Source organism: Neophocaena asiaeorientalis, unplaced genomic scaffold (assembly GCF_003031525.2).
Source record: "Neophocaena asiaeorientalis asiaeorientalis breed wild unplaced genomic scaffold, Neophocaena_asiaeorientalis_V1.1 scaffold136, whole genome shotgun sequence".
Taxonomy (NCBI): Eukaryota; Metazoa; Chordata; class Mammalia; order Artiodactyla; family Phocoenidae; genus Neophocaena; species Neophocaena asiaeorientalis.
This window is the reverse complement of record NW_020185333.1, coordinates 1,381,355-1,402,548: the sequence shown is the minus strand read 5'-3', so window position 1 is coordinate 1,402,548 and position 21,194 is coordinate 1,381,355. Positions and strand designations below refer to the sequence as shown.

The 21,194-nt window shown below is 41.8% G+C and overlaps 1 protein-coding gene across 7 annotated transcripts in view; it reads right to left on the bottom strand.

The window, feature by feature from the left end:
• Positions 1-4,514: 4,514 nt before the first annotated feature.
• CCDC191 (coiled-coil domain containing 191) overlaps positions 4,515-21,194 on the bottom strand; it is a 102,611-nt gene continuing 85,931 nt past the window's right edge. For 6 of the 7 annotated variants that reach the window (XM_024735390.1, XM_024735393.1, XM_024735392.1 and 3 more), the window contains 3 exons: positions 19,323-19,475; positions 18,636-18,781; positions 4,515-5,729 (listed from right to left, as the gene is read on the bottom strand). In XM_024735390.1, coding sequence (XP_024591158.1) covers positions 5,585-5,729; positions 18,636-18,781; positions 19,323-19,475 — 444 coding nt within the window. In that variant the 3' untranslated portion in view covers positions 4,515-5,584. The remainder of the gene's footprint in view (positions 5,730-18,635; positions 18,782-19,322; positions 19,476-21,194) is intronic. The other variant, XM_024735391.1, reaches the window with a different exon arrangement.

Here is a 21,194-nt window from a genome sequence, read left to right as displayed (position 1 = left end):
AACTACTCAAACAGGGTAGAAGACGACCAAATGGATTTACGCTGTCATCCGATCTTGAAAGTTGATAATAATTACGAGCCTAATTGCTAGTGTAATGCACAGTGGTCATGAGTTTCGGTGATGAGTTCTCACGTTGATCTTATTTCTTATGGATTTATTCTGTTTGGATTTACTCTAAGTAACTCCAGTAGGCATCAGTGTTTTTTTCCTCTTCCCACGTGTTGCCTGGTCAGGTGCTAGCACACTTGTGACAACGGCTGGACGAGAACAGACACTCCTATCGGGAAGATTTTACTCTCTTTGTGGGTAGGGTGGCTGGTTAATATCAAGAGCTTGACTTTTTTGTTGATATAAGTAATTCAGGCACTGTCAGTAATAGCACCAAGTTGCAAAAACCAGTATTCTGGCGTTCACATTATTCTGGCATGAGCTCCCTGTGAGGGGCTGATTGACGTCTTCCCACTTAACTTGCACATTACTTCTCATTCACCTTTCCCAAGATAAAAGTATCTCACTAGGAGGGAAGAAACAGGGTATATGTGGTTTCCACTAATTAATAGATTACCGTTCTTCCCTGGCTCTTCCTAAATTGTTTCTTTAATCCTACCTCAAAATGGAAAGCGTGTAAAGGATGAAATATTTAGCGATTCTGGCATAGAATCAAGATGAGGCAACTTAACGTGGGGAAAAATACCCTCTTGAAATATTTGGTTTTGTACCTGTACTTGTTTTGGGAACCCCAAAGAATTCATGAGCCCTTAAATTTGTTTTGGCTAATAGCTTAATATAGGGAAAATACTGCCAGCTTTTTCAGTCAGTCTTTCTGTGCATGCTGCTGTAGCAAGAGGTTTATAAAGGTCGAGAAGAAATATTGCTACTTCTACAGCATTGCCACCCTCTGCAGCTGGCACCATCCCTAGTCCTGCCATTAATCGAGGCTGTCCTTAAGACAGGCACCACATGTTTATACAGGCTTGTCCTTGCTCTCCCTAGAGATGGATTGTTTACTGAACGATAGGCTCTGTATTCCACTAGGATGAGCCAAAGAGCAAGTCTGGGGATGTTAGCAGAGTCTGTGGTGTGTACAGTGGTACCCTGTCCCTGGTCCAGAATCAAGCATTTATTTGCAATTAACATTGGAGGTGATGTAACGAATTCCTCTTTGTGTGGGTTGGAGGTGAGAGAGAGAGAGAGAGTAATGATGTCAAGGACAGCACATGTGGCCAGAAATCTCTGCTTGTAGTCTCTTGAATGCCAGATGTATAACCAACTCTGATTGTCTAGCGATTGATAATAAAATTCACAGAAATGTTAATATAGTCAGTAATCTTGGCCTCTTGCCAAATCTTTAACCCCAATGAAAATATGATGCGCTGAAGCTGAGGAGTACCCTAAAGACCAGAGTCATCTGGGAGAATTAGGAATGACCATCATCCTTGTAACAGTGCACCCCTAACAGGGTTACCTGGATGGGGCAACTCACTGTTTCCCTCACTCAGATAAGAACTCCTTGTATATTATTCTGGCTGATTGGAATTCAGGTGCTTGTTTGAAGTTGAGAACTTCATGGTTGGCAGTTTACAGAAGAAAGCTCAACCCTTTGAAAAGCTCCGTGGTTCTGCGGAGGTAAAAGCCTACTGAAGTATTTGCACCAAAAGGAGCAGTATAACCAAGGCGCTGCGTGTGAGCAGTTTCTGTGGACTCTGGGATATCCTTGGTCTCTACTCCTGGACTTTCAACCCTTTTTAGGGTCTGGAGCTATCTGAGGGATTTCGTCCTTTTAAAGGACAAGGCCTCTGGGAACAAATGAGTCCCGGGCGCAAGTGGTGGCGGCGGCTGGGAGGATTGCCCTGCGGACCTGTAACTGCAGTTTCTTGGCCGTAGGAGCAGGCCCGCCCCGACGTATTTCAGTTAAGTGCGTCCCCCCTTTCACCCCACATCCTCAGTTTCTGTTCAACATACTGGATGTGGAGTTGAGTAAATGATCTGCTGTAGTCTGACCACTTACATTACTGTCATGCCACTGTACACTCTTCGCGGGGGAGAGAAATGGGTCCACTTGAAAGATGTGAGGGAGAAATAGTTGAGAATCAGGATTGCACGAAGGGAGAAAATCCTTCAGTATTTAGAAGTGTTTCTTACGCTACCCAAAGAGTACTTTGTGATTATAGCTGGGCACACCTAAGGTGAACTGACCACTGACAGCGGCCCTTTGGTAGGCTCCTCTGGTGCTGCTGAATCAAGCCTGAAGCGTGTTTCGGGGACGCTGGGCTGCTCCTCTCACGTCAGCCACCTGCGTGTCTGTTTTTTGGATCCTGTAAATCTTTGCTCTCCAAGCACTGGGGGTCTCCTTTGGTGAATGAAGTAAACGTTGTCTTCCACTGTACCATCTGCCTAGCAGAAAGACTGCTACAAACTTTCTCTTATGCAACAGTCCTTGGTACTTCTAAAATTTTTAGCAAGAGAAAATTTTCTATAATAGAATCTTCCACTGCCAGAAAACACAATGCTGGTAAGGTTCTCTGTAGTGACCATCTGCTTAATAGACTGTTTCCTTTGGGTAGGACATTAGCTCTTCATTATAAAACACAACTAATATAAGCAAAAATATGACATCTAGAAGCACAGTTTTAACCAGGAAGTTTGAAAATTAATGTTCTGTGAGGTTTAAGCGTCCCGGTCAGCAGGTTTCTATGACTTCATTTTTAGCTATATTTTGGTACCCTGCATTTTAAAAAGGAGCAGTTCCTCAAGCAATGGATGATAGAGACTTTTGCTTGAGGCACCTGTTTGGAATCTGGTTTTCTCATCAGCAGCTTGACAAGTATGCCATTCTGTATTAAACATTGCCAAGGTGATGCAGGGGGAGAACGAGAGCTGTGCTTAACTGATGGCTGAATAAAATTCGGTATGCTCTTGTGGATGTTTGTTGTGATTAATATAAACTTTTTGCAAAATCAGCTACATTTAATCCTGTTTCTAATGGACAGTTATCCCCACTTCAGTTGGCACTAAGGGTTTCACTGTAGTATCAGCAGCAGGCCAGAGAATGAACGGTCTAGTGGAGACACATTCCTTAGAGGTTGTGACTGTTTCCGAGATGGGCTTGTGACGTTCCTAGCTAGCCTTCCCGATGGCACCATTAACTTCTAGAAAACTCATACTTTAAAAGCAGAGCTAGTCTATTCTAGTTATCGATGCAACTAAAACCCTCTATTTCTTCACATGGCGCCACTGACAAGATGCCGTGTTACAGAGCTCAGCTTGTCGCGATCCTGTGGTCTAGGTGATTTGCCGGTTGGAGTTGTTGGGGCCTCTGAGCCTTTTCATCTAATCTTACGTTTCTGGGTCTGATGTTAGACTAGAGGAAACTCAGGAAAATTTATTTGATATTAAATTTAACGTAACTGATTCAGCAACGTTAAAGGGGACTTGTGAAGCCAACACTGGACGCTGCGGGCTAAACGTTTTGCACTGTTTTTATACTTGTATTCATATCCTCTTATCACCTCAGACTCAGACACAAGGCCTTTTAAGTGGAGATTTTAAAAATTACTGCCATTTATGTAAAATAATGTACTGTGACCAAGTTGTTTAAATGGAAAATAAAGTGCTTTCTTTAAGGAAAATCGTTGTTGTTTCTTGGTGTGTCTCCTGAACTCTTTAGCTTTAAGAAAAGCGTGCATTAGACCTGGGCTGCCTCTTTGGCTACCTAGATGTCCCCATCCTGTGGACTTAAACCGTCCCTAGCCCTAAACTGTTCTTTTCCTTGCGGTTACTTTTCCGGTTTTGTAGGCCAGGGATACTGCTTATTTGGGCATTTTGTCAGCAGTAACACTTTAAATCATATCTTTAAGACTTAAAGTGCAGCAAGAAACGTTAGGTCATTTACTAAGTCACTTCCTAAGGAGGTCATTTTCTCAGTTATTTCCCGGTGTCTCTTTAGAAGGTTCTATAAGTAGATTAAAAAGTCCTCGCTGGCCCAATGAGAATACGGGCTGCTGAAGACTCAATCTCTAATTGATGCTTGAGGTGAAATAAAACTAAAATAAAGCTTAAGAGAGGAAACTTAAGCTTTATGGGATTTATTTAGGCCCCCGGCAGGTTTACTTGAGGTAGTCACCCTTCCTTATCTACTGGCTTGGCATTAAAATAAAACTGATATTTTATTTCTGGGGGCCGATACCGGCCAATATTCTATAACTGTGCTATTGATAAGTAAAGACAGATAGTGATTTAGATGGGAAGACGTTAACTGTGAGTTACTTTTAGTCGCATTTCTTTAGTGGCCATTAGTCTTAAAAAGAGTTCTTAGATGATGACTTTATAATCATATTAAAGGAAAAGATGAGTGGGAACAGGGACATTGTGGAAGAAATAAAGTTCAATATGGTATGTTTTGTCATATCTGAGTAAATCATAATACATTTTCTCTAGAAAAAGGATATGTGATTTTGCAGGTGGTGTAGCTAGATATCCCTTCTAGGAAGTAAGAGACAATAACAGAATTTATTGAACAACACACAGTTTTATTTTACCAACTCAAAGTTTCAGCTTATCAAATAATAGTAGTTACCTCAGGGCTGCAAGGAACTGTCTCGTTTTACTGTGTGCATTTACTGCCTGAATTTGTTGTAATGAACATGTGTTTTGTAATGAAAACTTTTTTTCTAGCAGGCAACTCTCTCAGACAATTCACAGGAGTGTCTTGTCAGTCTTTATATTCTTTAGCATCTTAAACATTAAAACACTCTTTGAATTCAAGATAAGGACCTTGATACATAGAGCAAACTGAGCTGAGGACTGGAAGACTGACCGAGGGTGTCACGCAGAAGTTGCAGTTGGGCGCCCAAGCAGACACTTGAACAAATTGCTGGACTGCCTTTGATAGAGCCTTTAGCTTTTGGACTTCCCTTCATGCTTAGCAAAGTGCACTGAGGAGAAGTATCTCTGGTGCTCCAGCTTCTCTGGAATCAGGATACACTGCTACCCTTCACAGCAGCTGCCTAGGATGCCTTTTGATCCACGGTTTTCCATCAGGTGGGCAAAAAGGACAGGGTTGGTCTGGCAGGATGCCTGTTGCTGATGCTAAGGTACCAGATGACTGGCCCTCCTTTTCTAAGTGCCCACTACTTTTAATTTCTATTTAACTAAAGTTACATTTGTCAACAGTTCACATTAAGCTATAAGGACATATTTTTCTTCAGTCTCAGGCAAGCAAACACTTGTCCTTTTTAAAGTTTATGATCCTAAAAATACATAGGGTACATTTGAACAGCAGAGCTCTAGACTGTTCCTTTGGATGATCCTGCTGTGATAAATGCGTTAGTGGACTGATTAGCAACCTAGGAGATATCAAAGAAGGGAATACAAATTCACAAAATAATTTCGTTGATCCAAGAAGTACGTGACAGAACATAAACCAGATATATGCGCGCATATGTGGGTGGGTGGAGATCACACACACACACACACACACGGACTGATGGAGATTCCCATTGCAAGCACTGCACTGGGCTGTGGCCACTGGCACACCAAGGACTCCTTACCCATGGGCCGAGCACCTGATTGCTGTACACCTGAGTCACAGCGGTGTGAGCATCTGGAAGTCTGGAAGAATTTCAGCTACCTTCCTACGGAGCTGCTCTCGCCTTTCTTCTTTTCCTCTTTCCTCTTTCGTAAATTTTGCAAACTTCTTCCATGTCTGAAATGTGATCCAGAGAATCCTCCTTTAAGAATAAAAAGGAAAAAAGTGAAATACGACGGAAAAGTTGACTTTCCATCTAACTGAATTGCAAACTTTACAAAAGTAATCCTCATGTGAATAAAATGTTATATGAAAGGTATGGAAATCACAATTGGGATTCGGACAGTAAGAATGCTGCAAAGAAAATGAAGCAACAAAAGAGGATGGAAGTGACTAATGGGTTATTTTTCTCATGCATCAGGTGGTCTTCCATCACAGGTCACCCTCTGTGAGAAGGTGCCATCTGAGCAGAGCACCTGGTGGCCTCTGAGTGCAGGCCATGAGATGTACTCCTCAGGGGGTCTGACCACAGCCTGCACCTTGTGTGTGAGGCAGGGCTAGTGGAACAAAGGCTCCAGCAGCCAAAGTCCTTGAGGTGGAGATGCTGGGAAAGCACGTGCAGCACGTGCAGCACATGCCACAGTTATTAGCATCAAGGTCCTGGTGCTTGGACGTGAATTGTTTAAAAAGCCCACTGGTAACCTCACCTCCAACAACGGTCTTGAATTTTAGTTGAGGAAAAAAATATTAAGCCAGTTGTCTGCTGATGGGCATTTGGGTTGCTTCCATGTCTTGGCTTTGTAAATTACGAACATTGCTGCTATGAACATTGGGATGGATGTATGTATCTTTTTGAATTAGAATTTTCATTTTTTTCTGGAGTGGGATTGCGGGATTATATGGTAGCTGTATTTTTGGTTTCATAAGGAACCTCCATACTGTTCTCCATAGTGGATGCACCAATTTACATTCCCACCGACAGTGTACAACGGTTCTCTTTTTTCCACACCCTCACCAGCATTTATTATTTGTAGACTTTTTCATGATAGTCATTCTGACTAGTGTGAGGTGACATCTTGTAGCTTTGATTTGCATTTCTCTAATAATTAGCGATGCTGAGCATCTCTTCATGTGCCTGTTGGGCATCTGTATGTCTTTGGAAAAACGTCTATTTGGGTCTTCTGCCCTTTTTTGGATTGGGTTGTTTTGTTTTTTCTCTATTGAGTTGCATGAGCTGGTTGTTTTGGATATTATCCCCTTGTTGGTCACATCATTTTCAAATATTTTCTCCCATTCTGTCCATTGTCTTTTGTTTCGTTGATGGTTTCCCTTGCTGTGCAAAAGCTTTTAAGTTTGATTAGTTCCCATTGGTTAATTTTTGCTTTTATTTCTTTTGCCTTGGGAAACTGATCTAAGAGAACTTTGCTACGATTTATGTCAAAGAATGTTTTGCCTGTGTTCTCTTCTAGGAGGTTTCATGGTGTCATGTCTTTCATTTAGGCCTTTAAACCATTTTGAGTTTACTTTTGTATATGGTGTGAGGGAATATTCTAATTTCATTGATTTACATGTAGCTGTCCAGCTTTCCCAACACCATTTGTTGAAGAGACTGTCTTTTCTCCATTGTATATTCTTGCCTCCTTTGTTGCAGATTAATTGACTATAGGTGCATGGGTTTGTTTCTGAGCTCTCTATTGTGTTCCATTGATCTGTAAGTCTGTTTTTTGTGCCAATACTACATTGTTTTGATTACTGTAGCTTTGTAATATTGTCTGAAGTCTGCGAGGGTTATACCTCCAGCTTTGCTCATTTTTCTCAAAATTGCTTTGGCAATTCTGGGTCTTCTGTGGTTCCATATAAATTTTAGTATTATTCTACTTCTGTAAAAAATGTCATGGGTATTTTAATAGGGATCACATTAAATCTGTAGATTGCTTTGGATAGTGTGGCCATTTTAACAATGTTAATTCTTCCAACAAGAGCACAGGATAGCTTTCCATTTCCTTGAGTCACCTTCAGTTTCCTTTATCAATGTTTTGTACTTTTCAGCATGTAGGTCTTTCACCTCCTTGGATAATTTTGTTCCTACATATTTTATTTTTTGATGCGATTTTATTTATTTATTTTTATTATTATTTTTTGGCTGCATTGGGTCTTTTTTGGCTGCGTTGGGTCTTTTCTGGCTGCACTGAGTCTTAGTTTCGGCATGCAGGATCTTCGTTGTGGCATGTGGGGTCTTTCGTTGTGGCACACAGTCTTCTCTCTAGTTGTGGCATGTGGGTTCCAGAGTGCGTGGGCTCTGTAGTTTGCAGCACGCGGGCTCAATAGTTGTGGTGGATGGGCTTAGCTGCCCCTCAGCATGTGGGATCTTAATTCCCCGACCAGGGATCGAACACACATCCCCTTCGTTGGAAAGCGGATTCTTTACCACTGGACCACCAGGGAAGTCCCTTGATGTGATTTTAAATGGGATAGTTTTTAAACTTTCTGGCATTTCATTATTAGTGTAAAGAAATTCAACAGACTTCTGTATATTAATTTTGTATCCTGCTACCTTGCTGAATTCATTTGTTAGTTCTAGTAGTTTTGTGTGGAGACTTAGGGTTCTCTATATAGAGTATCATGTCATCTGCAAATAGTGACGCTTTTACCTCTTCGCCTCCAACGTGGATACCTTTTATTTATTTTTCTTGTCTGATTGCTGTGGCTAGGACTTCCAATACTGTGTTGAATAGAAGTGGTGAGAGTGAGCAGCCTTGTCTTGTTCCTGAATTTAGTGGGAAGGCTTTCAGCTTTTCACTGTTGAGTATTGTATTGGCTGTGGATTTGTCATAAGTGGCCTTTATTGTGTTGAGATATGTTCCCTCTATACCCACTTTGGTGAGAGTTTCTATCACGAATGGATGTTGAATTTTGTTAATGCTTTTTCTGCATCTATTGAGATGTGGTTTGTTGTTCCTTTTGTTAATGTGGTGTATCACATTGATTGATTTGCATATGCTGAACCATCCTTGTGACCCTGGAATGAATCCAATTTCTCTATTTTGTCTGATATGAATATTGCTACCCCCACTTTCTTGTTGTTTCCATTTGCTGCCCTTACTTTCAGTCTGTGTCTTTTGCCCTGAAGTGAGTTTCTTTTTAGGCAGCATATTGCAGATTCTTGGTTTTTTATCCGGTCTGCCACTCTATGTCTTTTGATCGGAGCATTTAGTCTATCAGCATTTAAATTAATTATTGATACGTATGTACTTACTGCCATTTTAATCCTTGTTTTCCAATTGTTTTTGTAGTTCTTCTTTGTTCATTTCTTCTTCTTGCTTTTACTTTTGTAGTTTGATGATTTTCTTTTGTAGTATATGCTTGATTTTTTTCTTTTTGTGAATCTATTGTATGTTTTTTATTTGTGGTTAACATGGAATTAAAGTATGTTGACCCATAAATACGTCTACTTGCTTTAAACTGATGGTCATTCAAGTTCAAACACATTCTAAAAGATATCTACATTTTTATACTCTCCTCCCACACGTTTTGTGATTTCGATGTCCTACTTTACATCTTCATGCTTATCCTTTTATTGTTTACTGTAATTATAATCTTATAATTTTTTCATTGTTTTTTAATCTATGTACTGGCTTATTTGAGTGATCTTCAGTCCTTAACTATATATTTGCTCTTCCTATTGGGATTTTCCCTTTCCTATGGATTCTTCTTTCCATTTAAGGAAGACCCTTCAACCTTTCTTTTAGGTTAGGTTTGGTATTGCTGAATTCTTTTAGTTTTTGCCTGTTTGAGAAATTCTTTATCTCTTCTTCTATTCTAAATGATAATCCTGCTGGATAGAGCATCCTAGGTTGCAGGCTTTTCCCTTTCAGAACGTTGAATATATCACGCCACTTCCTTCTGGCCTACAGAGTTTCTGCAGAGAAATCAGCTGATAGCGTTATGAGGGTTCCCTTGTAAACAACTCTTTGTTTTTCTCTTGCTGCCTGTAGAATCCTCTCTAACTTTTGCCATTTTAGTGGGTGGGCCAATAGGTTCGTTTGGTTTTTTCCATAAGATGGCTCTAGTAGTACTTACTTGTCTTTAACTTCATTCGAAACAATTTTGTTAGATTGTATGTGACAGCTGTCATATCAGCATGCATTTAAAAAAAGACATAAAAATTGGTGAATTTTTATGTAGCCATTTTAATATGAAAGATGGAAGAAAAACAACATTTTTGGCATTTTATGCTTTATTATTTCAAGAAAGGTAAAAAAGCAACTGAAATGCACAAAAAGATTTGTGCAGTGTATGGAGAAGGTGCTGTGATTGGTCGAACGTGTCAAAAGTGGTGAGGTTTCCTGCTGGAGATTTCTCGCTGGATGTTGCTCCACGGTTGGGTAGACCAGTTGAAGTTGATAGCAATCAAATCGAAACAATAATTGGAGAACAATCAACACTATACCACGCGGGAGAGAGCTGATATACTCAAAATATGCAAATCAAGTGTTGAAAATCATTTGCCCCAGCTTGGTTACGTTCATTGCTTTGATTCCACGTAAGTTAAGTGAAAAAAACCTTCCTGACCACGTTTCCACGTGATATTCTCTACTGAAATGTAATGAAGACGTTCCGTTTTTAAAACGAATTGTGACGGGTGATGAAAAGTGGATACTGTACAACAATGTGAAATGAACCGCCACCAACCACACCAAAAGCTGGCTTTCATCCAGAAAAGGTGATGCTGTGTATATGGTGGGATTGGAAGGGAGTCCTCTTCCAATAGTCCTCTATTATGAGCTCCTTCCGGAAAACCAAACGATTAATTCCAACAAGTTCTGCTCCCAGTCAGACCAACTGAAAGCAGCACTCAACAAAAAGCATCCAGAATTAGTCAAAAGAAAACGCATAATATTCCATCAGGATAACGCAAGACCACATGTTTCTTTGATGACCTGGCAAAAACTGTTACAGCTTGGCTGGGAAGTTCTGATTCATCTGCCGTATTCAGCAGACATTGCACCTTTGGATTTCCATTTATTTTGGTCTTTACAAAATTCTCTTAATGGAAAAAATGTCAATTCCCTGGAAGACTGTAAAAGGCACCTGGAACAGTTCTTTGCTCAAAAAAGATAAAAAGTTTTGGGAAGATGGAATTATGAAGTTGCCTGAAAAATGGTAGAAGGTAGTGGAACAAAAGGGTGAATATGTTGTTCAATAAAGCTCTGGGTGAAACTGAAAAATGTGTCTTTTATTTTTACTTAAAAAACTGAAGGCACTTTTTGGCCTGCCCAATAAGTATTATTATTTTTTTTAACATCTTTGTTGGAGTATAATTGCTTTACAATGGTGTTAGTTTCTGCTGTATAACAAAGTGAATCAGCTATAGATATACATATATCCCCGTATCTCCTCCCTCCCACCCCTCTAGGTGGACACAAAGCACTGAACTGATCTCCCTGTGCTATGCGGCTGCTTCCCACTGGATATCTATTTTACGTTAGATAATGTATATATGTCCATGCCACTCTCTCACTTTGTCCCAGCTTGCCCTTCCCCCTCCCCATGTCCTCAAGTCCATTCTCTACGTCTGCATCTTTATTCCTGTCCTGCCCCTAGGTTCTTCAGAACCACCTTTTTTTTTTTATTCCATATATATGTGTTAGCATACAGTATTTGTTTTTCTCTTTCTGACTTACTTCACTCGTATGACAGTCTCTAGGTCCATCCACCTCACTACAAATAACTCAATTCGTTTCTTTTTATGGCTGAGTAACATTCCATTGTATATATGTGCACATCTTCTTTATCCATTCGTCTGTCGATGGACACTTAGGTTGCTTCCATGTCCTGGCTATCGTAAATACAGCTGCAATGAACATTGTGGTACATGATTCTTTTTGAATTATGGTCTTCTCAGGGCATATGCCCAGTAGTGGGATTGCTGGGTCAGATGGTTGAGGTTTCCTGCTGGAGATTTCTCGCTGGATGTTGCTCCACGGTTGGGTAGACCAGTTGAAGTTGATAGCAATCAAATCGAAACAATAATTGGAGAACAATCAACACTATACCACGCGGGAGAGAGCTGATATACTCAAAATATGCAAATCAAGTGTTGAAAATCATTTGCCCCAGCTTGGTTACGTTCATTGCTTTGATTCCACGTAAGTTAAGTGAAAAAAACCTTCCTGACCACGTTTCCACGTGATATTCTCTACTGAAATGTAATGAAGACGTTCCGTTTTTAAAACGAATTGTGACGGGTGATGAAAAGTGGATACTGTACAACAATGTGAAATGAACCGCCACCAACCACACCAAAAGCTGGCTTTCATCCAGAAAAGGTGATGCTGTGTATATGGTGGGATTGGAAGGGAGTCCTCTTCCAATAGTCCTCTATTATGAGCTCCTTCCGGAAAACCAAACGATTAATTCCAACAAGTTCTGCTCCCAGTCAGACCAACTGAAAGCAGCACTCAACAAAAAGCATCCAGAATTAGTCAAAAGAAAACGCATAATATTCCATCAGGATAACGCAAGACCACATGTTTCTTTGATGACCTGGCAAAAACTGTTACAGCTTGGCTGGGAAGTTCTGATTCATCTGCCGTATTCAGCAGACATTGCACCTTTGGATTTCCATTTATTTTGGTCTTTACAAAATTCTCTTAATGGAAAAAATGTCAATTCCCTGGAAGACTGTAAAAGGCACCTGGAACAGTTCTTTGCTCAAAAAAGATAAAAAGTTTTGGGAAGATGGAATTATGAAGTTGCCTGAAAAATGGTAGAAGGTAGTGGAACAAAAGGGTGAATATGTTGTTCAATAAAGCTCTGGGTGAAACTGAAAAATGTGTCTTTTATTTTTACTTAAAAAACTGAAGGCACTTTTTGGCCTGCCCAATAAGTATTATTATTTTTTTTAACATCTTTGTTGGAGTATAATTGCTTTACAATGGTGTTAGTTTCTGCTGTATAACAAAGTGAATCAGCTATAGATATACATATATCCCCGTATCTCCTCCCTCCCACCCCTCTAGGTGGACACAAAGCACTGAACTGATCTCCCTGTGCTATGCGGCTGCTTCCCACTGGATATCTATTTTACGTTAGATAATGTATATATGTCCATGCCACTCTCTCACTTTGTCCCAGCTTGCCCTTCCCCCTCCCCATGTCCTCAAGTCCATTCTCTACGTCTGCATCTTTATTCCTGTCCTGCCCCTAGGTTCTTCAGAACCACCTTTTTTTTTTTATTCCATATATATGTGTTAGCATACAGTATTTGTTTTTCTCTTTCTGACTTACTTCACTCGTATGACAGTCTCTAGGTCCATCCACCTCACTACAAATAACTCAATTCGTTTCTTTTTATGGCTGAGTAACATTCCATTGTATATATGTGCACATCTTCTTTATCCATTCGTCTGTCGATGGACACTTAGGTTGCTTCCATGTCCTGGCTATCGTAAATACAGCTGCAATGAACATTGTGGTACATGATTCTTTTTGAATTATGGTCTTCTCAGGGCATATGCCCAGTAGTGGGATTGCTGGGTCAGATGGTAGTTCTATTTTTAGTTTTTTAAGGAACCTCCATACTGTTCTCCATAGCGGTCTGCTGTTCTGATTGGGTGATTTCCATTATTTTGTCTTCCAGATCACTTATTTGTTCATCTGCATCATTCAGTCAGCTATCCATTGCTTCCAGATTGCTTTTTGTCTTGGAAATTGAATTATCTTTGGTTCATTTTTTTAGTTTCTAGTTCCTTGTTACAGTGATCTGTGTTTATATTGATACTCTTTCTTAATTCAGTTAGCATTTTGATTATTACCTTTTTGAACTTGAGTTCTGGTAGACTGGTGAGCTCTGTTTCATTGTTTTTTATTTTAGGGGATTTCTCTTGCTCTTTTAATTGGGAGTAGTTCCTCTGCTTTTCATTTTAGTTAAGTTTCTCTGTCTCCATGAATTTAGGAGAAACAGTTATCTGTTTTGGTCTTGAAGGAGCATTTCTATGTGAGAGCATCCCTGTGTAGACTGTGTATGTCCAGTGTTTTGGGTGTGAGGCCTGGTTTTGATATGGACACCAGCCATGTCTGTCCTCAGGGTGTACTGGCCGTTGTCACTCTGATAGGGTGTTGGTGTTGGGGGATCTAAACCCTGTGCAGGGTGTGAGGCAGGACTTCCTCTCTGCTCAGTGGCAGTCACCACCTTGTCAGGTTCCCAGTTGCAGCAGAAGCTCTGAGGGTCAGGCTTGATCAGGCTCCATTACCCTTGAGTGCATGCTCCGCCCCAAAGGTGGGGAGTGCTGAAGGAACTGGGGCTCGTGCACTTACAGAGCACCAAGTAGGTGACGTCAGCTCTGCTCACACGCAGCCCAGGGTCACATCTCTTCCCCTGCTGTGTTTGTCCCAGATCGAGTGCAAGGCTGTGGTGTGGAGTGGGCGGGGCCGGGGCATTTGCTAGGCTGGGGCTGGGGGTCAGGGCACTGTGGCTGCAGGGACTGAGGTGGCCTGAGATCTGGGCTGCCTCTGTGGCAGCCTTCTTATAGGACCGGTCTCCCCCAGACCCAGCATCGAGCTGTGCTGTGGAGTGGGCGGGGCCGGGTGCTCCTGTGGTGCTGCTGGAGCGAGCTCTGACAGTGGTCGCCGGTGCCCCACGTGGATCACAGCCCAGTCCCCCAGGGCTGTCTCTGAGCAGCTAGGTCAAGCCTTCTCCCTGGGCCTGTCTGCCCCAGATCCTGCACCAAGCTGCAGTGTGGATGGGGGCGGGGAGTGTTTGCTCAGCTGGGGGATGAACCACTGCCTGCTCCTGGGGTGCTGCCCGAGTGCCCGCTGACAGTGGCTGCTGCCACCCCACCTAGATCAAAACCCAGGCCCCCCCGGGGCTGTCTCTGTGTAGCTAGACTGAGTCTTTTCCTATGGCCCGGTTGACCCTGATCTCACACCAGGCTGTGGTGTGGAGTGAACAGAGCAGGGGTGTTCGCCCCGTTTGGGTTAGGGATTCTGGTGAGGCAGCAGCCACCAGTGCAAGGCTCTCTCTGCCCTGGCTGTTGCAAGCCAACTTGCGTGCACTCCTTGTGAGTCGAGTTAGGCTTCTGCAGCTCTTCTATCTGTCCCAGCAGTTCTCCCAGCAGCCAAAGGGGCTTGTCTCCTCCGTTCAGGGTCCCAGGACTGAACACTCAGACTGTGGCTTGGCCTGCTCACTCCCCAGGGTAAGGGTCAGCCCATGTGGACCTTCTCCTTTCAGAGCCCTCCCAGGGACACAGGTCCCAATCTGATGCCTTTTTTCTGCCCCACCCGGTTAAGTGGAGATCTTTCTTGCAGCTTTGGTTGTACAGAGTTCTTCTGCCAGTTTCTAGTTAGTTTTCTGTGACAATTGTTCCACATGTAGATGTTTGTGGGTTTTTTTGCAGTACGCGGGGCCTCTCACTGTTGTGGCCTCTCCCGTTGCGGAGCACAGGCTCCGGACGCAGAGGCTCAGCGGCCATGGCTCACGGGCCCAGCCGCTCCGCGGCATGTAGGATCTTCCCGGACCGGGGCACGAACCCGCGTCCCCTGCATCGGCAGGCGGACCCCCAACCACTGCGCCACCAGGGAAGCCCGTAGACGTATTTTTGATGTGCTTGTGGGGAGAGGTGAGCTCCATGTCCTCCTGCTCCACCATCTTGATCCCTCCTAGGCAAAGAAAAGGCATTCCTAGAAGAGGGCATGTCTTGAGTAAAGGCAGAGGCAAGAATAGCTAAGTTTATATTTTCACAAGTAGAGGCATAGATGGGATTTATTCTGGCTTCATGACCTTCTAATGAAGCCCCCCTAGAATGCATTTCAGTCCCCATTAGTTTTATGGCTCATGGTTGGTTGATGCTTCTGATAATGTTGATTTTCTGGTTGATGGAGGTATTACTGTTCAGTTAAAAAAGCCTTCAAGGAGTGGAGCTGCTTGATTTGCTTTCTTCTTTCATCCATCCAGTCCACCATTTATAGCTTCCTGTACTCGGCTATATGACCCACTCACAGTCCTTGCCCCTATCTATCTCCCACTCTCACGTGCTGTTCACAACTTTCTTCTGGCTACGCTCCCATTTTCTGACTTCTGCATTTTAGCACCTACTGTTCTATCCTGACTGAAATGCTCTGCCCTCTGGGGGAATCTTCCTAGATCGTCTTTGTGCCTGCATTTATCTTCCTTCCTCTGAACTCCTAAAGCACATGGGCACAATCACTGGTTTGGTGCTTATTTATAGTCTCTATCTATCTACCTACCTACCTACCTACCTATGTACATCTATCTACCTACCTATATCTATTCACCTGAGGTCCACCAACTCCTTGACATCTTGTGTGAAGTTGTATGTGATGTGCATATGTGCATTTTCTGGAGAGCAGGTCTGCGACTTTCATTACTACCTCACAGGGGTCTATGATTCCAAAGTGGTTAAGAACTACAGTATCAAGGCAATACCAGACATATAAGAAGTACTAGTTTGGCTGAGAAGAACTGGCCAAGTGCATAGCTGAGCTCTAATTGCAGAACTACACAGTAACTGCTGACAATGAGAGACTTAGGTCTGGAGACATCTCTTAGTCCCGCCATGTATATAAAAAATACCAGATTTGTAAAATTATAGATCTATATCCAATTACAAATTATATACACCTAGAAGTGATACAGATACGCAGAATTAAACTTCATGGTCTTACTAGGAATCGTCTTTTCAGCGGTACTGCAGTTTCTCACCCACAGCTTTTCTATACAATATTCTTCCATTCAAATAAAATTAAGAACTCTGAATATCAATTTTTAAGTGTTAACGTTCCTTTTAAAAGATCCATTAGTGTCACTCCTGCCATAAGATGCATCTATTTGTGTACCAAATCTCTATCATACACCCATGTACTAGGCTCTGTCATGCTGAGAATACAGTTGTACGCAAGATGTGATGGGGAGAGACGATAAACATGTAAACAGTAAATGACAGTTTCAGAGAGTCTTACGTGCTGTGAATACAATAGGGCAGGTTATTGGATAGATGGGAATGGAGGCAGGTGGCGTGCATCTGAGTGGAAACCTGAATGGTGAGATCTGGGTCACGTGAGAGCTGTGACACAGACGTGAGCATTGTCCGTCTGAGGAACACTGTGGGAGGCTAGTGGGGCTGGACCATGGTGAACAGGGGCAGAGTGGGGAGAGACGAAGTCACAGCCATGCTCTTACATCAAGTGGACTCTGGCTGAGAATTTACTTCTTGTTGAGTGCGTGGATTCACACACTGATTTTCTAACTAACTTCAAACCCTAAATAGGACCACTATCTTACTATTGTATTTTAGTTTACAAATGAGACTGAATTAGAAAAATGGGGAAGAAGACTGACTTAGCAAGAAGAGGATGATTTGGAGCCAGAAAACCTGATTTGGAGTCCAGGCTCCACCACTTGTTATTCGGGCAGTTCATCGACCTGAGCATAGCTTCAGTTTCTTTGCTTGAAAATGAGAATCCTGACATCTGCCCCCTCCCCTCTGGCCTATCCTCGTCCATCAGATGAGATGGCATGTGTGAAAGCCCTCTTACTGCCCTGTGTCACATAAGGCAGCTGCCCCAGTGAATCTCGGTCTGTTATTGGCAGCTGAGAAACAGAAAACAAAGGCGGACAAAAAGGGTGTTTAATAGTAATACATTAACAATGACAATAAACAAAACAATAGCTATTATTTTGGGCCAAGCAGTACATTAACTGAGGTCCTATGTTACCTTGTTTAGTCCTCACAACAACGCTGTAAGACAGGTTCTGCGGTTATTCTCATTTTATAAAAGAGGAATAGGGAGGTTCAAATGCGAGCACTTCTTCAAAGGCAAGTCCTCTGAATACCCTCATTCATTGCCTATTTATTTTAGACAAAATTAGAATCAACTTGCTTATGTTTTTTCTGCCCACAGATTTTAGTACCTGTAAATTAAACAAGGATGAGCAGGTTTTGCTGGAGGTGGGCACCCTACTGGCAACAAGATAGAAACACTTATAAAAAACCAGACACGCACACACATACACACAAATGAAAACAAAGCAACCAAAAGTGAATTGATATAGTGAGAAAAGGGACACTTCTACACCTTCACAATAGTCCTCACACCTCAGAACCTGGAGGCTTATGCCCACCACATTAACTGGTGCTCCTAAGGAATGACATTAAATCACCAAAAAAGGACAGATCGTTTGTTTACTCTCCAAGGGAAGGGCATAATAAAATTTAGAACATTTTTATCCAAAATGCTTAAAGTTATAAAACAGAAAAAGCATACTTATATGGAATACCTTATTCCCCAAAGACACTGAATTAAATGTCATCACTGTATTATAAATATTAATATGACATACAGTATGATTCTACTTATATAAAGTTCCAAGTCTTGAAGGGTGCATACTTAGGAGGTATAAATAAAAAGAAGTGCAAGGAAATGTTTATCATAAAGGTCAGGAGAGTAGTGTACCTTCAGGAGGAAAGGGTGGGACCTGTGATTGGGGAGGAGCCCGTGGGGACTTCTAGGGCCCAGCTGTGTCCTACTTCTCAACCTCAGGAGTGGCGATAGGGGTGTCCACTTTATAGTTCATTAAGCTGTATTTATAGGATTTAAGCACTCATCTATATTTGTGTTATATTTCACAATAAATAGTGTTTAAAAAAATTAAAGAAAAAACTATGACAACACAGTACCTCTGTTTAGGTGTGTTTCATGTATTTCAAAATTCACTTTTAAAAAAAAAATTTTATTGGAGTATAGTTGCTTTACAACGTGGTGTTAGTTTCTACTGTATAGCAAAGTGAATCAGCTATATGCACAGTTCACTGTATTCTCTTGCTGGTCCTGTGAGGAAGGGAGGGCAGGCATCCTCCTCCCCTTCCTCACTTTAAAGATGGGGACCCTGAAATTCAAGGGGGTTACTCTCTTGTCTTCACCCATGCAGTCAGGGGGCGAGCTGGGACTCCCACCCCTGCCGGGTATCTCCGAGTGCCCAGCTCTCCTAGCCTCCACCTTATCTTTTTAGAACATTCCAGGCATAGAATCTATTGCAGAGCAATTGTGAAACCAGTTGAGTGAATTTTCGTAGAGATGAAAACCTCACCTGTCACTGTGCTCCACCGCAACCTTGTGCTTGTTCTGGGAATCGATCCTGGCCTCCCTGACCACGTTATACCAGGCCCTGAAAATCTTCTTCTGAAGAAAACGTACACACAGTGTTTGTACTTCTTCCTCGAGGTCAGTCAGGTACTGGGGATGAGAACAGGGAAAAAAGTGAGACAAATAACAGCATAGACAAAGAATTCAAGCAAATAAACAGTACAAAAGAGAAAGAATCGAACCAGACACAAAACAAAGGACACTGGAGGCATAAGGAGAAAGGATGATGTGGCAGCCAAGGCCATATCCTCTGTAAGGTATTAAAAGATAATAAATGGAATCAGAGGGATAGAAACAGTTATAAGACTGAGGGCGTATGTTTCTAGTGAAACCACTTGAACAATTATGGGACAAGAAAGAAGAAATTAGTATAAAAACAAAAGCTGATGTGATGACACATTACAGTTTATAGGGATACTCTGTATGTGAAAAGAAACGTGCTTAAGATTTTATACTAACAAAACATTGATTTGACATTTTCAAATTCATTTCAAAGCAGTGAATTGAATTGCCTCTTCTATATTGTTCTTGAAAAAAACATAATGACTCTTGACATCTGGAGTGCACCTAATTTTCTTACATAGGGTTGGGCAGAGACATGTATTTAACACTCCCTTCATTGGGGCCTTACCTGTAGCCAGCTCCGGATGACTCTCCTAAGTAATATTTGGGAATAAAATTGATCAGCTTTGGCCATCTTCCTAGCCAGGCTTTCCTGACTCCACTGGAACCAGGTCAGCAGGCATTTCCTCTGTAGGGCCAAAGAGTGATGTCCTTTGGCCACCTGTACAGTTTTTTAAATGAGAAAAGGAAATTATTCCTTATATGTTAAATCATTTAAGGAAATACACATCACCTTGGCAAGTGATGCTGTAAACCACATACAGGCAGTTACTAGACAGAATAATCTTACGGACATTCACCTATGTCCTAAAAGCTTTGACCACTGACTGTATTACTGTATTACATGGGGACTTTAGATTCACATCATGCATAGCCTTTCAATGCTGACTCCCTGAAACCACAATGACTGGCTGGTTATTCAGGAAATGGAACAAACAACCTCCAAAACCATTTTGTCGCTCGCACTGAGCTTTAAAGTGCATGGGTGGCAACATTCTTGGTTCCTTCTCCTGGAGCTTGGGCAGCAACTGCATAACAAACCTCTCTTTATTATGTGCTTAACCACTGTCTAATTGAGGAAATGCCAATACTTTCGATTAGTTTTGTAGAAGGAGCTGTCACTAGCACTGAAATTTAGACATTATCAATAAACCACAAACCATTTGGTAGAAAAATAACATGATGAATAATTTAATATCTTAGCAACTTAAAGGGCTCAGAGTATCATTCTACCAAAATAAACATACAACTCAGACTTTATAGATTTTTTAAAAAGTAACATTCTCTTAAGAGGCAGAGGGAAAAGCCCTTCTCTCTTAGTCCTCCCCATTAGACCTTTTTCTGAGTCTTGTCTCGCTACTGAGCCCTGTGAATGTGACTGATCTGAGTCCCTTGGCAGTCACACACACTGGCCAAAATGACCATCACAGGAGGCCTCTGTGACACCTGGGAGCCAAAAGGCAAGGGGAGCCAGAAACACACAACCTCCTACCCTCTCTGCTCTCCATCTTCTAGGAAAACACAGAGAACCAGGGAGAAAAAGAAAGATAATCAGAAGATCCCTTAAAAATTCTGAAAACTGTTATTGGAACAAATGAAATATAGCACATGTGAGTTTAGGGGAAAATGATAAATAACTCTTCTGAAAAAAACCCAAAAACGTTATAAAGAAGCCAGGAACTGTTTAACTGGACCCTTTTTCTTTCCTAATTTTTTCTATCCCTGCCTGGATGTCAGCTCTGCTGGATGAAGAAGATACTGCTTCCTCTTACTGTCCTCCAGAACTTTTACTTTTACTCCTTTCTGTTTTTTTTCTAACTTTCTTACTACTTCTTTTTTTTTTTAAACTTTCAGCTGGTGGTTGGTATCTACATATACCTCTGATTCCTACATAGCACAAAAAACATGCCTGAACTGGGCAGGATTTTTGGAGGAAGGGGTTGCTGAGCTCCATTCTAGCTTTGTAACCAATGTGCTGTGTGACCTTAAGCAAGTCAGTTTTCCTAAGACTCAGTTCCCTTATTTACAAATTGAAAGAGAAGGAGAGGATTACCAATATTCTAAAATGCTATTATCTTGTGTGGTAGGATGAATAGTGGCCCTCAGCGATAGCCACAAACTAATCCCTGGAACCTGTAAATGTTACCTTACATGGTAAAAGGGATTTTGTTACCTTACATGGTAAAAGGGATTTTGCAGATGTGATTAAGTGAAGGATCTTAAAATGGGGAGATGATCCTGGATTATATGGGAGAGCCCTAAATGTAATCACAAGAGTTCTTGTCAGAGGGAGGCAGGAGGATCAGCATCAATATGAGATGTGACATGAATGTAAGAGATTAGAGTGAATTGAGGAAGGGGCTATGGGCAATGGAATGCA